At 46.0% G+C, this 19036-nt stretch overlaps 2 protein-coding genes across 2 annotated transcripts in view; one reads left to right on the plus strand and one right to left on the minus strand.

Annotated features, from left to right (window-relative positions):
- The window catches only part of ATRNL1 (attractin like 1), a 379911-nt gene that overhangs the window by 246285 nt on the left and 114590 nt on the right, over positions 1–19036 (minus strand). The window contains exon 19 of the mRNA XM_066601402.1: positions 9101–9238. Coding sequence (XP_066457499.1) covers positions 9101–9238 — 138 coding nt within the window. The remainder of the gene's footprint in view (positions 1–9100; positions 9239–19036) is intronic.
- Positions 1–19036, plus strand: part of ABLIM1 (actin binding LIM protein 1) — a 509502-nt gene that overhangs the window by 67989 nt on the left and 422477 nt on the right. The gene's annotated exons all lie outside the window — the stretch shown is intronic.

A 19036-nucleotide genomic window follows, 5' to 3' on the forward strand; every position in this document is an offset into this window, starting at 1 on the left:
ACGGGGTATGTACGGAGAACAGGAGGATACGGGGTGTGTAGAGAAAGGAAGGGGCAGGTTACATATAGAACAGAGAGGGATAGATGGTATATACAGAGATATGTGCAAAGAAGAGGAGGATGCACGGTATACAAGTGGAGGAAAATACAAGAGAAGAGAATACATGGTATATACAGAAAGGAGGAGGATACATAATATGTTCAGAGAAGAGGAGGATACATGGTATGTTCAGAGAAGAGGAGGATACATGGTATATACAGAGAAGAGGAGGATACATGGTATGTACGGAGAACAGGAGGATACGGGGTATGTACGGAGAACAGGAGGATACGGGGTATGTACGGAGAACAGGAGGATACGGGGTATGTACGGAGAACAGGAGGATACGGGGTATGTACGGAGAACAGGAGGATACGGGGTGTGTAGAGAAAGGAAGGGGCAGGTTACATATAGAACAGAGAGGGATAGATGGTATATACAGAGATATGTGCAAAGAAGAGGAGGATGCACGGTATACAAGTGGAGGAAAATACAAGAGAAGAGAATACATGGTATATACAGAAAGGAGGAGGATACATAATATGTTCAGAGAAGAGGAGGATACATGGTATGTTCAGAGAAGAGGAGGATACATGGTATATACAGAGAAGAGGAGGATACATGGTATATGCAGAGAAGAGGAGGATACATGGTATGTACGGAGAACAGGAGGATACGGGGTATGTACGGAGAACAGGAGGATACGGGGTATGTACGGAGAACAGGAGGATACGGGGTATGTACTGGAGAACAGGAGGATACGGGGTATGTACGGAGAACAGGAGGATACGGGGTGTGTAGAGAAAGGAAGGGGCAGGTTACATATAGAACAGAGAGGGATAGATGGTATATACAGAGATATGTGCAAAGAAGAGGAGGATGCACGGTATACAAGTGGAGGAAAATACAAGAGAAGAGAATACATGGTATATACAGAGAAGAGGAGGATACATGGTATATACAGAGAAGAGGAGGATACATGGTATATGCAGAGAAGAGGAGGATACATGGTATGTACGGAGAACAGGAGGATACGGGGTATGTACGGAGAACAGGAGGATACGGGGTATGTACGGAGAACAGGAGGATACGGGGTATGTACGGAGAACAGGAGGATACGGGGTATGTACGGAGAACAGGAGGATACGGGGTATGTACGGAGAACAGGAGGATACGGGGTATGTACGGAGAACAGGAGGATACGCGGTATGTACGGAGAACAGGAGGATACGCGGTATGTACGGAGAACAGGAGGATACGGGGTATGTAGAGAAAGGAAGGGGCAGGTTACATATAGAACAGAGGGGGATAGATGGTATATACAGAGATATGTGCAGAGAAGAGGAGGATGCACGGTATACAAGTGGAGGAAAATACAAGAGAATACATGGTATATACAGAAAGGAGGAGGATACATATGTTCAGAGAAGAGGAGGATACATGGTATATGCAGAGAAGAGATACTTGTCACATCTAGAAAACAGTAATATACTTGATACACATCTTGGGGCTAGGAGACATGTTAGACAAAGAGAACAAGAGGAAACCAGATATTTGCAGAGTAGTGATATTCTGTATGTAAAGGATAGGAGGATACTGAATAAAGGGATACATAGTAGAGGATGATACATGAGGAAGATATAGTATATGAACAGCGTAGAAGAGGATATAGTGATGTGTCTGGTCAGTATGGTCAGTCTACGGTGAGGCCACTATATAGTGATGTGTCTGGTCAGTACCGTCATTCTACGGTGAGGCCACTATATAGTGATGTGTCTGGTCAGTACGGTCATTCTACGGTGAGGCCACTATATAGTGATGTGTCTGGTCAGTATGGTCATTCTACGGTGAGGTCACTATATAGTGATGTGTCTAGTCAGTACGGTCATTCTACAGTGAGGCCACTATATGGTGATGTGTCTGGTCAGTACGGTCATTCTACGGTGAGGCCACTATATAGTGATGTGTCTGGTCAGTACGGTCATTCTACGGTGAGGCCACTATATAGTGATGTGTCTGGTCAGTACCGTCATTCTACGGTGAGGCCACTATATGGTGATGTGTCTGGTCAGTATGGTCATTCTACGGTGAGGCCACTATATAGTGATGTGTCTGGTCATTATGGTCATTCTACGGTGAGGCCACTATATGGTGATGTGCCTGGTCATTATGGTCATTCTACGGTGAGGCCACTATATGGTGATGTGTCTGGTCAGTACAGTCATTCTACGGTGAGGCCACTATATAGTGATGTGTCTGGTCAGTACGGTCATTCTACGGTGAGGCCACTATATAGTGATGTGTCTGGTCAGTATGGTCATTCTACGGTGAGGCCACTATATAGTGATGTGTCTGGTCAGTACGGTCATTCTACGGTGAGGCCACTATATAGTGATGTGTCTGGTCAGTACGGTCATTCTACGGTGAGGCCACTATATAGTGATGTGTCTGGTCAGTACGGTCATTCTACGGTGAGGCCACTATATAGTGATGTGTCTGGTCAGTACGGTCATTCTACGGTGAGGCCACTATATAGTGATGTGTCTGGTCAGTATGGTCATTCTAGGGTGAGGCCCAGATATAGTGATGTGTCTGGTCAGTATGGTCATTCTACGGTGAGGCCACTATATAGTGATGTGTCTGGTCATTATGGTCATTCTAGGGTGAGGCCACTATATAGTGATGTGTCTGGTCAGTACGGTCATTCTACGGTGAGGCCACTATATAGTGATGTGTCTGGTCAGTACGGTCATTCTACGGTGAGGCCACTATATAGTGATGTGTCTGGTCAGTACGGTCATTCTACGGTGAGGCCAGTATATAGTGATGTGTCTGGTCAGTACGGTCATTCTACGGTGAGGCCACTACATGGTGATGTGTCTGGTCAGTACGGTCATTCTACGGTGAGGCCACTATATAGTGATGTGTCTGGTCAGTATGGTCATTCTACGGTAAGGCCACTATATAGTGATGTGTCTGGTCAGTACGGTCATTCTACGGTGAGGCCACTATATAGTGATGTGTCTGGTCAGTATGGTCATTCTACGGTAAGGCCACTATATAGTGATGTGTCTGGGCAGTACGGTCATTCTACGGTGAGGCCACTATATAGTGATGTGTCTGGTCAGTATGGTCATTCTACGGTGAGGCCACTATATAGTGATGTGTCTGGTCAGTATGGTCATTCTACTGTGAGGCCACTATATAGTGATGTGTCTGGTCAGTACGGTCATTCTACGGTGAGGCCACTATATAGTGATGTGTCTGGTCAGTACGGTCATTCTACGGTGAGGCCACTATATAGTGATGTGTCTGGTCAGTACGGTCATTCTACGGTGAGGCCACTATATAGTGATGTGTCTGGTCAGTATGGTCATTCTACGGTGAGGCCACTATATAGTGATGTGTCTGGTCAGTACGGTCATTCTACGGTGAGGCCACTATATAGTGATGTCTGGTCAGTACGGTCATTCTACGCTGAGGCCACTATATAGTGATGTGTCTGGTCAGTACGGTCATTCTACGGTGAGGCCACTATATAGTGATGTGTCTGGTCAGTACGGTCATTCTACGGTGAGGCCACTATATAGTGATGTGTCTGGTCAGTACGGTCATTCTACGGTGAGGCCACTATATAGTGATGTGTCTGGTCAGTACGGTCATTCTACGGTGAGGCCACTATATAGTGATGTGTCTGGTCAGTACGGTCATTCTACGGTGAGGCCACTATATAGTGATGTGTCTGGTCAGTATGGTCATTCTACGGTGAGGCCACTATATGGTGATGTGTCTGGTCAGTACGGTCATTCTACGGTGAGGCCACTATATACTGATGTGTCTGGTCAGTATGGTCATTCTACGGTGAGGCCACTATATGGTGATGTCTGGTCAGTACGGTCATTCTACGGTGAGGCCACTATATAGTGATGGGTCTGGTCATTATGGTCATTCTACGGTGAGGCCACTATATGGTGATGTGTCTGGTCAGTATGGGCATTCTACGGTGAGGCCACTATATAGTGATGTGTCTGGTCAGTATGGTCATTCTACGGTGAGGCCACTATATAGTGATGTGTCTGGTCAGTACGGTCATTCTACGGTGAGGCCACTATATACTGATGTGTCTGGTCAGTACGGTCATTCTACGGTGAGGCCACTATATGGTGATGTGTCTGGTCAGTACGGTCATTCTACGGTGAGGCCACTATATGGTGATGTGTCTGGTCAGTATGGTCATTCTACGGTGAGGCCACTATATGGTGATGTGTTTGGTCAGTACGGTCATTCTAGGGTGAGGCCACTATATACTGATGTGTCTGGTCAGTACGGTCATTCTACGGTGAGGCCACTATATAGTGATGTGTCTGGTCAGTACGGTCATTCTAGGGTGAGGCCACTATATAGTGATGTGTCTGGTCAGTACGGTCATTCTAGGGTGAGGCCACTATATAGTGATGTGTCTGGTCATTACGGTCATTCTACGGTGAGGCCACTATATAGTGATGTGTCTGGTCAGTACGGTCATTCTACGGTGAGGCCACTATATAGTGATGTGTCTGGTCAGTATGGTCATTCTACGGTGAGGCCACTATATAGTGATGTGTCTGGTCAGTACGGTCATTCTAGGGTGAGGCCACTATATAGTGATGTGTCTGGTCAGTACGGTCATTCCACGGTGAGGCCACTATATAGTGATGTGTCTGGTCAGTACGGTCATTCTACGGTGAGGCCACTATATAGTGATGTGTCTGGTCATTATGGTCATTCTACGGTGAGGCCACTATATAGTGATGTGTCTGGTCAGTATGGTCATTCTACGGTAAGGCCACTATATAGTGATGTGTCTGGTCAGTACGGTCATTCTACGGTGAGGCCACTATATAGTGATGTGTCTGGTCTGTATGGTCATTCTACGGTGAGGCCACTATATAGTGATGTGTCTGGTCAGTATGGTCATTCTACGGTGAGGCCACTATATAGTGATGTGTCTGGTCAGTACGGTCATTCTACGGTGAGGCCACTATATAGTGATGTGTCTGGTCAGTACGGTCATTCTACGGTGAGGCCACTATATACTGATGTGTCTGGTCATTATGGTCATTCTAGGGTGAGGCCACTACATGGTGATGTGTCTGGTCAGTATGGTCATTCTACGGTGAGGCCACTATATAGTGATGTGTCTGGTCAGTACGGTCATTCTAGGGTGAGGCCACTATATAGTGATGTGTCTGGTCAGTACGGTCATTCTACGGTGAGGCCACTATATAGTGATGTGTCTGGTCAGTATGGTCATTCTACGGTGAGGCCACTATATAGTGATGTGTCTGGTCAGTACGGTCATTCTACGGTGAGGCCACTATATAGTGATGTGTCTGGTCAGTATGGTCATTCTACGGTGAGGCCACTATATAGTGATGTGTCTGGTCAGTACGGTCATTCTACGGTGAGGCCACTATATAGTGATGTGTCTGGTCAGTATGGTCATTCTACGGTGAGTCCACTATATAGTGATGTGTCTGGTCAGTATGGTCATTCTACGGTGAGGCCACTATATAGTGATGTGTCTGGTCAGTACGGTCATTCTACGGTGAGGCCACTATATAGTGATGTGTCTGGTCAGTATGGTCATTCTACGGTGAGGCCACTATATAGTGATGTGTCTGGTCAGTACGGTCATTCTACGGTGAGGCCACTATATAGTGATGTGTCTGGTCAGTATGGTCATTCTACGGTGAGGCCACTATATAGTGATGTGTCTGGTCAGTACGGTCATTCTACGGTGAGGCCACTATATGGTGATGTCTGGTCAGTACGGTCATTCTAGGGTGAGGCCACTATATGGTGATGTCTGGTCAGTATGGTCATTCTACGGTAAGGCCACTATATAGTGATGTGTCTGGTCAGTACGGTCATTCTACGGTGAGGCCACTATATAGTGATGTGTCTGGTCAGTACGGTCATTCTACGGTGAGGCCACTATATAGTGATGTGTCTGGTCAGTACGGTCATTCTATGGTGAGGCCACTATATAGTGATGTGTCTGGTCAGTACGGTCATTCTACGGTGAGGCCACTATATAGTGATGTGTCTGGTCAGTACGGTCATTCTACGGTGAGGCCACTATATAGTGATGTGTCTGGTCATTATGGTCATTCTACGGTGAGGCCACTATATAGTGATGTGTCTGGTCAGTATGGTCATTCTACGGTGAGGCCACTATATAGTGATGTGTCTGGTCAGCATGGTCATTCTACGGTGAGGCCACTATGTAGTGATGTGTCTGGTCAGTACGGTCATTCTACGGTGAGGCCACTATATGGTGATGTGTCTGGTCAGTACGGTCATTCTACGGTGAGGCCACTATATTGTGATGTGTCTGGTCAGTAAGGTCATTCTACGGTGAGGCCACTATATAGTGATGTGTCTGGTCAGTACGGTCATTCTACGGTGAGGGCACTATATAGTGATGTGTCTGGTCAGTACGGTCATTCTACGGTGAGGCCACTATATGGTGATGTGTCTGGTCAGTACGGTCATTCTACGGTGAGGCCACTATATGGTGATGTGTCTGGTCAGTACGGTCATTCTATGGTGAGGCCACTACATGGTGATGTGTCTGGTCAGTACCGTCATTCTACGGTGAGGCCACTATATAGTGATGTGTCTGGTCAGTACGGTCATTCTACGGTGAGGCCATTATATGGTGATGTGTCTGGTCAGTACGGTCATTCTACGGTGAGGCCACTATATGGTGATGTGTCTGGTCAGTACGGTCATTCTACGGTGAGGCCACTATATGGTGATGTGTCTGGTCAGTACGGTCATTCTATGGTGAGGCCACTATATAGTGATGTGTCTGGTCAGTACGGTCATTCTACGGTGAGGCCACTATATAGTGATGTGTCTGGTCAGTACGGTCATTCTACGGTGAGGCCACTATATAGTGATGTGTCTGGTCAGTATGGTCATTCTACGGTGAGGCCACTATATAGTGATGTGTCTGGTCAGTATGGTCATTCTACGGTGAGGCCACTATATAATGATGTGTCTGGTCAGTACGGTCATTCTACGGTGAGGCCACTATATGGTGATGTGTCTGGTCAGTACGGTCATTCTACGGTGAGGCCACTATATAGTGATGTGTCTGGTCAGTATGGTCATTCTACGGTGAGGCCACTATATAGTGATGTGTCTGGTCAGTACGGTCATTCTACGGTGAGGTCACTATATAGTGATGTGTCTGGTCATTATGGTCATTCTACGGTGAGGCCACTATATGGTGATGTGTCTGGTCAGTACGGTCATTCTACGGTGAGGCCACTATATAGTGATGTGTCTGGTCAGTACGGTCATTCTACGGTGAGGCCACTATATGGTGATGTGTCTGGTCAGTACGGTCATTCTATGGTGAGGCCACTACATGGTGATGTGTCTGGTCAGTACGGTCATTCTACGGTGAGGCCACTATATGGTGATGTGTCTGGTCAGTACGGTCATTCTATGGTGAGGCCACTATATAGTGATGTGTCTGGTCATTATGGTCATTCTACGGTGAGGCCACTATATAGTGATGTGTCTGGTCAGTACGGTCATTCTACGGTGAGGCCACTATATAGTGATGTGTCTGGTCAGTACGGTCATTCTAGGGTGAGGCCACTATATAGTGATGTGTCTGGTCAGTACGGTCATTCTACGGTGAGGCCACTATATAGTGATGTGTCTGGTCAGTACGGTCATTCTACGGTGAGGCCACTATATAGTGATGTGTCTGGTCAGTATGGTCATTCTACGGTGAGGCCACTATATAGTGATGTGTCTGGTCAGTATGGTCATTCTACGGTGAGGCCACTATATAGTGATGTGTCTGGTCAGTACGGTCATTCTACGGTGAGGCCACTATATAGTGATGTGTCTGGTCAGTACGGTCATTCTACGGTGAGGCCACTATATAGTGATGTGTCTGGTCAGTACGGTCATTCTACGGTGAGGCCACTATATGGTGATGTCTGGTCAGTACGGTCATTCTAGGGTGAGGCCACTATATGGTGATGTCTGGTCAGTATGGTCATTCTACGGTGAGGCCACTATATAGTGATGTGTCTGGTCAGTACGGTCATGCTACGGTGAGGCCATTATATAGTGATGTCTGGTCAGTACGGTCATTCTACGGTGAGGCCATTATATAGTGATGTGTCTGGTCAGTACGGTCATTCTATGGTGAGGCCACTATATAGTGATGTGTCTGGTCAGTACGGTCATTCTACGGTGAGGCCACTATATAGTGATGTGTCTGGTCAGTACGGTCATTCTACGGTGAGGCCACTATATAGTGATGTGTCTGGTCATTATGGTCATTCTACGGTGAGGCCACTATATGGTGATGTGTCTGGTCAGTATGGTCATTCTACGGTGAGGCCACTATATAGTGATGTGTCTGGTCAGTATGGTCATTCTACGGTGAGGCCACTATATAGTGATGTGTCTGGTCAGTACGGTCATTCTACGGTGAGGCCACTATATAGTGATGTGTCTGGTCAGTATGGTCATTCTATGGTGAGGCCACTATATAGTGATGTGTCTGGTCAGTACGGTCATTCTACGGTGAGGCCACTATATAGTGATGTGTCTGGTCAGTATGGTCATTCTACGGTGAGGCCACTATATAGTGATGTGTCTGGTCAGTACAGTCATTCTACGGTGAGGCCACTATATAGTGAGGTGTCTGGTCAGTATGGTCATTCTACGGTGAGGCCACTATATAGTGATGTGTCTGGTCAGTATGGTCATTCTACGGTGAGGCCATTATATACTGATGTGTCTGGTCAGTACGGTCATTCTACGGTGAGGCCACTATATGGTGATGTGTCTGGTCAGTACGGTCATTCTACGGTGAGGCCACTATATAGTGATGTGTCTGGTCAGTACGGTCATTCTACGGTGAAGCCACTATATAATGATGTGTCTGGTCAGTATGGTCATTCTACGGTGAGGCCACTACATGGTGATGTGTCTGGTCAGTACGGTCGCCATGGTTGGGCGTACTATAAAGTATACAGCTTACCCTCGCACTCTCCTCCGTTGGTGGGGTTCCCGTGGTAGCCCGGCATGCAGGTCTCACAATGTTTCCCCGTGGTCAGGTTCTTGCACTGCTCACAGACGTTGTTGTTGATGCAGGTACTGTGACCGTTACATTGGCACGCTGCAAAGAAGACAACAATGTTATAGAGTATGATGGTGGATGATATAGAGCACTGCTGTAATATAACATCTACATACATCATAGAGCAATACAATAACAGTGTGCGCTATACAGCGGTACTATATACAGCACATCATACAGCAATAGGTTACCACATACAGCGGTGTAATACAGGGTGGGCCACGGAAGAGTCCCATTGGTTGGGAGAACAACAAACTCCAATAACAGCAGGTGGACCTCGGCAGGGACAGATCACCAAATTAGAAGAATGGTGCATAGTGATCCATTTTGTACTGTGAATTACATTGGACGTCACATCCCAAGCCTCGGGCGTCAAACTGTATCTGCACGTCATTGAGCTAGGAGCCAGACGCCCAGCGATGGGTGATCCATTGACCACTCACCACCGCTATCAAAGGCTAGCATGGTGAGGAGCAAGACAGCAATGGAGGCCGGAATGGAGGTCTGTCTTCCATAGCGATGAGTCCCCCTTTTGTGCCAGGTGCAGTGATGACTGGAGGTTGGTCTGGAGGCCACGTAGACAACGCCACGGAGAGGCCTTACCGAGGGAACGTAACACCGGAATTATGGGGTGGGGTGGCATAATGTACGGTAGCCGGACCCTCTAGTCTTCATTACAGTTACACTTACAGCTCACCGTTACGCTCATTGGGTCGTGGAACCAGCGGTAGCGCCATTTCTATGCAGCGTCCCGGGACCCATTTTTCAATACACCAGGCTGCACATTGCTGGTGCCCTGTGAGCAGCCTGCGTGGCCGAACCGAGCGACCGTGCTGCACAAACTGAGGATTTTCTGCCCAAGTGCTTCCAGCATGGCAAAGCATTCCGCGGACAGCCAATAATGACCTTAGAGATAGCACGCTGAGACGTGTGAGTGCGTCTAATTCACCGTGTGGCGCTCATACTAAATACCGGATAAATCGAGAGGTTTTGAATATTTTGTTTCCGTTTTTTATTAATTGCATGTCATTAACAGGTCTATTCATCCGATTTCTATGATTCCATGACTTTTTCCTCTTGCTGTTGCAATTTCAATGTTGAAGGGAGTATATAGTGTACAAATGTAAATTATACGGCAGTAGTCTACAATACACAGTAGTAGAATTATAATATACAGCAGCAGACAAGTCTGTGATAATGTCACATGACGTACGTGTCAGGAGTATGATGATTGTATATGTCATTATTTAGACCCCATTTTTGTTTCTTTCAGCCATTTATGAGCTTTGAAATAACCCTTTTTTCCTGAACCGAGAGCCAAAATGAAGAAATCAGGCTTTGCGTGCGGGGTCAGTATTTTAGGTTGTGTAACAGGACGCAGCTGTGGCCATGAGTTTGCTTTCTGCCTCGTGACAGAATACACTGGATGTTTCTGTCACAAGGATTAAGAAATGAATACATAGGTATCTGTGCTAGTAAAGTATAAAGCTTGTATCTTCTCAAAGCTAAGACCGGTGAGGGGACGCCCTACTTGTCGGTTCAATTCATTGAGAAGGTTTCTCTGTCTTGGCATCATTAAAAATGAGCTTCCCGGCTGCTGCTATACAAGTCAGATGATGCTGCCTCCCAGTAATGTGCTGTAAGTTATAATATTTATCCTTTGTATATGTATAATTTACAACAGAAGGACAATTACTCATCCCTATGCTTGATTATCACATCATTTGAATAAACTATTAGCGCTAAGCCTTCCATATTGCCTTACTCTCTTTAAAGCCATATCCGAACCCAAGTCTTGCTCCTTGCGACAAAACAATAATTGGCCCAGTTGGATAGGATACACGGAGAGTTATAGAGTGATTTTAAAGTAAAAATTCCAACAATACAGAATTAAGAGAACTCCTGATAATTCGGCAAAGTGTGAAAATGTTATTCAAGAAAAAAGAAGTGTCTGTTGAATCAACCAGTATTCTGGGGTGGGATAAAACACCCTATAATATATCGGCCACTGAGTGGTTGCCGTGTGGTGGCTTAGGTGAGCCGTGGGATGATGTGTTGGAGAGTGGAGAGCAAAGAATTTGCTTCTGTGTGTCGGAGAGGATGGATATTGTTCAGTGCGTATCTAACGATATACGATATATATCAGAGTGCGTTGTAGAAAGTGCAAAAGTTGGAAGAGGAGATGTGTGATGTGCGTAGCTCCCTGGTGATGGCCCAATGTCAGAACAGGTTACTTATGGATAAAGCAGATCAATACAGTACAGTAGCGGAAAAGGCAGCTGTCAGGGTTGTACAATATAAATACCGCAGAGGGAGAGTAAATAAGAAAAAGGTTCTACTGTAGTGGCCGAGGCGGGAGTCGATTGGGATCCTGATAAGTGGGATGGAGATATTTGGGATGAATCTGAGCATTTCTCGGATTCTGCTGAGGAGGAAGAACATTTTAATGAGCGTAGAGGAATTGATCCGCCCTCTGTTAAGGCGAATCCAATTATGAGGCGCAGAACAGTGAGAACTCCACAAGGACTGGTGAATAGGGATGTAGTGGAGGGCTTCTCACAGCAGGAATTAAATGATATTCATGAGAGATTTGCTCAGAAACCGACAGAATCATTGATAACATGGATAGTGAAGATGTTTGATGGAGGGGCGGATGGTATATGTGTGGATGGGGAAGACGTACCCAAAGTTGTTAACTTGTCAACTGACCCAGTGGTAGCTGAAGCGTTCAGGACTTTACAGGTCCAGCAGGGTCTACTAGATGCGGCGGCGACGGGTATAAGATAGTAATATCCTACTGATTCTGATTGGCCGCATACAGAGAAGCCCGGGTATACTTTGTGTGATTGTAAACAGACAATTATGGAAGAAATGATGAAACATGCAATCGCAATGAATGCACAGAGTGATCTGATGAGAGGGGTGCGGACCTCGAGTGCTAGGGATAAAATGATCCAAACCGCTCCCCAGCGTATGAAGAAGTGATAGATCAGACTGGTCATCCGGTGGCTGAGGGTCTGGAAGCAGTTGGGAGATTTGGGAGACTGCAGTCCGGTCTGTAATAAGGACGGACCACCCCAAATTCAAATTCCAATTGTAATGGAAGGACTCGAGTGAATCAAAATAGAGTAAGCAGGAAAGATATGGGCTCAGGACAGATGAGATGTGGGGAATGTATAAGACAAGGGGTTGGATAACCCTAAGGGAAAACCAGGGAAACGAGTAACAAAGAACCTGGCAGAACCCCAAGTGCCCCAACGTGGGAAGACATTTCAGGAACACGGTCTAAGGAAGGGTCCATCCCCCGATCATCTGAAAGAAATGTGCCCACACCGGGGTATGAGGATTTGTATCAAGTAGTAAAACACTTGGCAGCAAATTTGAAGAAACCGGATCGATCTTCTGATCGGAGGCATTTGACTCAGAAGGAGATCAGCAGCAGTGACTTGTAGGCCAAGGCCTTAGACGGGATAATCGCCCCTATGTAGACTTGTCAATATTTTGGAATAATAGACAACAAAATGTACAAGCATCAATGTATACGGGGCGGAGGTTTAATGTATGGGAACCCAAAACAATAAAGTGGGTGCAAATGTGTAATTACTGGATTAGGAGGAAAACCAGTAGAAGCGGAGCAAACCAAAATAAAATTACAAGAAGGGAACCGTCCGATGCAACTCTACAAAGCGCTGATAGTGCCGATCCTAGAATTGGCATGGATAGTCTTAAGGGATTAATATTACAGTTACTGGACGGCAAATATCAATTTGGGGTAGAGCCCTATAGAACAGCTGCTGCAGTCCTCAGCCGCCGACAGAAGATCACTTCATGGTTCCGGGATTCAAAAATCACACCTCTGGGAAGCGATGGCTAAGATTGGTTCTCAAGTGCTTCCAGCCAATCAACGCAGAGCTCGATGAAACAATGCAATGGCTGTGATTGGTTCATCGAGCTCTGCATTGATTGGTTCTTAGAGCGCTGCTCAGCCAATCAGCAGCCATCATGTTGTGGAGGCAAAATTTTTAAATTGGCCGAGCGGTGTTCGTCTCAGGGAAGTCTCTGCGTCTCTGGCGGCGGCTTCTCCTCACTCTGCAGCAAACATCGCTGTTGCCGCTGGAGATGCAGAGACGAACACCGCTCAGCCAATTCATAAATTCCAACAACGCGATGGCTGTGATTGGTCCTTCGTGTGCTGCATTGATTGGCTGGCAGAGCTCAAGAACCAATCAGAGCCATTGCTTCCTGGAGGCGAGATTTATGAATCCCGGAACCAGGAAGCGATCTTCTGTCGGCAGCTGAGGGCTGCAAGCAAGTGCGCCGGAGCTCTGGAAACCAGTGGCTGCTAGGTAAGTATAAGACACCCCCAGAGAATAAGATCCTGTGCCTCTTTTGGGGCAAAAAATAATATAATTCAGGGTCTTATTTTCAGGGAAATATGGTAGTAGTGAGTATAATAATCTTGTATGGCCGATGTGCAAGAGCGATGGTAGTTGAAGAATGACCATTGATTATCAGAGTTGAATAAGCATACCCCTCCACTAACCGAAGCAGTGCCAGATACCATGACACTCATAGGACAGACAGAAAGACACAAGGGAACTTCGTATGCGGTCACCGATCTGGCGAATGCGGTGTTCGCCATCCCAATCACAGAGTAATATTGGGACCAGTTTGCATTCACTTGGAAAGGTGATATACCTTTACCAGGTTGCCACAAGGGTGGCTTCACAGTCCTACAATGTGTCATCGTGTAGCGGTTGAGCATTTGGATGACTTTGAAATACCGGCTGGTATTCAGGCCTCATATTATATCAATGATATAACGCTGCGAGGAGAATAAGGGGAAGATATTGTAACCTGATAAACTGATGAGTCCCACAAGAGATCAACCCAGCGAAGGTCCGGGGCCTTCACAGTCCACGACGGTCCTTGGGATACAATGGAATGAAGGACAAAGGGAAATGACTCATAAATCAAACAAAAGATTCTAGATTTTGGGACTTCAAAAAGGACGAACCACAAACACAGCAGTTCGTTGGGTTGTTTGGCTTCTGGGGGCAGCACGGTCCCCACTGGGGTCAGACTGTAGCACCGCTGTACAAAGTTACACGGGAGAAATAGGAGTTTGAGTGGACAGGTGAGCAACAAACAGCCTTACAAAAAGCTAAAGTAGTGCAGCAGGCGCTAGACTAGTGGCCAGTGCAGGGATAGCAACAGGTTTCAGTTAATACATTGAAACCCAAAACCCCACAGAATAGGGCACACCCAGGAAGCATCGATTATTAAATGGAAATGGTATATCCAAGATGGAGCAAAGACTGGGGTAAGCGGTACAAGTACACTATATGAAAAGGTAGCAAAAAGGTACCTAGTCAGACCAAGCAACCAGATGTGCATGTGCAGACCCCGGTAAAATGGGGAGTGCCATCTGACCAACTAGCTGAGGAACAGAGGCAACATGCATGGTTTACTGATGGGGCCGCTAAATATCAGGGTAGCAGCTGAGTTTGGGAAGAAGTCGGCTACCAGCCCAGCACCAACACACTGCTGGTAACTACAGGAGAAGGGCAAAGGAGTCGGTATGAGGAGTGCAGTGTACTAAGACAACAGACCTTGGGTTAGTGCGACCTACAGACTGACTCATGGTGGGCAGCGAATGGTTTGACAACATGGTTACCCACATGGGCAAAGAATGATTGGAAGATGTACTCTAAAGACGTGTGGGGTAAAGAATGGCTTCATGTCGATGCTTATTGTGCTTCAGATACAATGGAAGGCTCTTCAAAAAGGGATATCAGTGGTAGACATCAATGAGGAGGCACGTAAAGACCCAGGTTGGTGGGCCTCGTTCAGTGGGCACATCAAAAATGTGGACATCTCGGAGAAAAAGACACTTACCAGTAGACAGTCTCAGGGGGGTGGGGGGTGCCCATCAGGCTAAATGTGGTGGAAGGAGTGATATTAAACGTCCCTGTATATCAGCGAAGACATGTAAGGGGACAAATGACGAGAGGGAAGTTACCAGGTCCAATTTGGCAAGTACATTTAGTTGGACCATTACAGTCAGGTGGTGGATGCAAATAAGAGAGATAGAACAATACCTCTGCAGCGCCACCTATTGGAAGGCAGCATCCCTGCAAGCCAATGTTAGGCTCTTCATACAAGCCTTGTAACAATGACCGTGAATCCATCTACCTTATTTGCATATTACCCAGAGGACCATGGATGGCCTTATACGTCTCCTCACTCACCTTCTAGGTGCTCTCCCTAAGGATACTTGAATACTCCCGATACTTGATAGCACATCTTTGTAAATCAGTTAATGCAAACAGCACAATAAGGACGCTACGAACCATAATATTATACTATGGTGTGCTCCTGCAGAATCATAATGGGTCACATTGAAGAATTCTACAGGCATTTTGCAATGAGAATAACATAGAATGGATATTTCATATTCCTTGCTGGGTGACTAGAGAGAATGAATGGGTTAATGTGTAAGTTAGGAGGCGGAACCTACAAAAAGTGGAGAAGTAACCTTACTTACCTAAGTATTTTAAATAATCGTCTCATTGGGGAGCAGGAAACTCCTTGGATGCGAATGACGACCCTTGCATTGCAGATCATGCTCCTTAAAGATCAGACCATGGTTTATTGGGAAAGTGAAGCATTGGGCCCACACAGTCATTCCACAAGCTGCCGGCTGGGATCTGTATGCTCATGAGGGAGAACGTAAAAGCAGGCAGAGGCGCAGGTAAGTAAAACTGGAATTGCTATGCCCCCTGATTATTGTGGATGGATAGCACCTTGATCAGGGTTGGCATTGAAGGACGTTCACATAATGGGGGGAGTAATTGATCAGGACTATCCATGAGATATTAAAGTTATTGTGTTGGATAGCGGACCGCAAGATATTTCGATTCAAAAGGGAGATAACAATGGTGCAAGTCTATCTCCAATAAGTGGTGAAGGGTTCAGCTCCTACATGTGTTACCGCTAGAGAAGACAAGGGTTCTGAATACTGCGATCCCTTGAATCATGGGGCAAAGGTATGGGTACAGGCTCTGGGCAGGTACCCCACCTGAACCTGTGGATGTGATGGCTTGAGGGTATGACAGCACGGCCATAGGAATAAAATCAGGTCAGGAAAGGTGGGATACATTCCCCCTGGAGGAGAGCATCTCAGGATAATGCTATGTAGTTTATCCGCTTAGATCCGGCCATCGCTGTTACTTATGGCCCATTTGGTTAATGCGCTGACCCCGGGTGGAGAACTAATGGAAATGTGACATGGATTTGGTCATGGGCTGATAGTACCAAACAAGGACAACCGGATGATTTTACCTGTAAATTGAATCAAAGATGAACAATCATGGATGTGACTTTTGTAGGAATATCGCAAGAGGTAAAGAAGGACTCTGCACAAGTGGAAGGAGAGCCCCTCGTATGGGGGTACACAACAAGCTGACAAGTATCAGATGTTGTGCTTTATGCCGCACTGGACAGATACGACTGCTGGGGGTGCAGGAACTTGTGCAGATGAGGCTGTTGATACGACGAGGTCCTTGAAAAATATTTATACGTGATTGTGTCAAAATACAAGTGAAATTCACAACTGGACTGATTGGATGATAATCCCAACTGTCATCTATGAATCCTACTGGACATAGCGGTAATTTGGTAAAGATTCCGGCTACGTGCCAAAACGGACCAACCAAATCACAGACAACGCTGAGACACTTCAGGATTTCCCCAACCTCACAGTGCACAATGCGGAGACACTTATTACATGGGACAATGTCATTGCTTCAAAGTAGACACTTCGGATTTCACTTTCGGTTTGTAGGACTTCCAGTTATTTGTGTCCAGCTGTATCTTATGAAGAATACACAACACATAAAGAAACACTCAGAAGTTACTAATCACTCATTAATAGAACGTGGGAAGCAAACTAAAGTTACGTCAAAAGGAATAATAGATTTGGCGACACAAACTCAAGCAGATACAGGATACAGCGGTATGATACAACTGCTGGAGGGTCTCCCGCTGCTCCAACCCTAATTGGGTATTACATCCTATGTATATTGGAATAATTGTATGTATGTTACTCAGAACCTGGTGTAATTGTAACCCAAAATGATTCCACTTAGTTACTCTATGTGTTCTAAATAATGAAGGGTAGATTGTCAGAAATATGCTGATTGTATGGGTGATTATTTAGACTCCATTTTTGTTTCTTTCAGCCATTTATGAGCTTTAAAATAATTCTTTTCCGCGAGCCGAGAGCCAAAATGAAGAGATCACCATGTGGGGTCAGTATTTTTGGTTGTCTAACAGGACGCAGCTGTGGCCCTGAGTTTGCCTTCTAAAGTATAAAGCTTGTATCTTCTCAAAGCTAAGACAGATGTTTTTCATGGCAGGTGATGGGACGCCCTACCCATTGGTCCAATCCTGGAGAAGGTTGGTGCTGCTGAAAAAAAGAGCTTCCCGGCTGCTGTTATACAAGTCAGATAATGCTGCCTGCCAGTAATGTGCTGAAGGTTGTAACCTTTATCCTTTGTATACGAAGAGTTTACAACAGAAGGACAATTATTCACCCCTACGCTCGGTTATCACTTCATTTGAATAAACTATTACTGCTAAACTTTTTTCCTCTCTCTATAAAACCGATCAAAACCCAAGTCTTGCTCCTTGTGGCAAAAAAAAAACATGTTTGTGTCCCTATACATAAAGCACTGGATCATCTATTTCAATCAATGTCAACCTGAAAGAACCCTCACGAGTGCTCCAACAACAGGTCGCATCAAATCCTACTAGAGAGATGTGGCCTATATAAAAAGGCCATGGCTATATATGCTTAGTACCTCTATAATAATATCAGACCCCTAACTTAACTCCAGACCTAGACCAGGCCCTCTAAACGTACTCACACGCCAGACCCCCTACATTATCAGACCAGAGTCTATATATTCAGACCCCAGACCGGACCTAAAAATATAACCAGACTCCCGATAATAATATCTGACCTCCTTTAAGAGTTTCAGACCCCAGGCCAGACCATGTTACTTATCCTCTTGACTCCCAGCACTTGTTCAGCTGGCAGCAAATTGAATGAATGTAAATGGCGCATGAATGGGGTTAAGCCTACAGGCGATGGATGACTCCATTTTTTTATATCTTTTTGCTGAGCCTTATTTCTACATCCCTTGCTGGTAACCGGGTATGAGCTACATATTCTGCGTGACTCAGTGACGGAGGCTATAAATAGGGCGACTCCGGTAAAACCTGGTGGGTTGACGTATTTGACTGTTGAAGAATAAACCGCACTACAACCCCCATCAGCTCGTCACATCCACTATAACAACGGGAGTCGGAGACCTGAATATAGCCACATTCTGCCGGATAACAAAGCGCGGAGACGGAGGATCATTCTCTGCGCTTACATCTGATATGTGGCAATATCGCTCTACCCTGGAGATAAGGAACGGGAGCAGCTGCAGCCAAAGCACAATGACTACACTGCTGGCGATATAATAAGAATGATGGATACAGCATCGCCACCATTACACTGGGTTATCAGCCTGTGAATGACGCAGCCGGGTCTGCAAGTCTTCACGTTGGCTCATTTACACGGGAGGAAACCGAGGAGCTGACGCCATATTAATTGTCTACAAGAACTAGTTTATACAAATCCGAGGTTGATAAGATGCAGGTCAGGATACTCCATAAACAGGGATATTATGCAGAAGTGGTGCCGGCATACACAGCAATGGTGGAACAATGAACGCAGCATATAATGGAAGTGGGCGAGGATACAACGGCAGCGGGCACTGCCCT

Source organism: Eleutherodactylus coqui, chromosome 4, assembly GCF_035609145.1.
Source record: "Eleutherodactylus coqui strain aEleCoq1 chromosome 4, aEleCoq1.hap1, whole genome shotgun sequence".
NCBI classification, from domain to species: domain Eukaryota; kingdom Metazoa; phylum Chordata; class Amphibia; order Anura; family Eleutherodactylidae; genus Eleutherodactylus; species Eleutherodactylus coqui.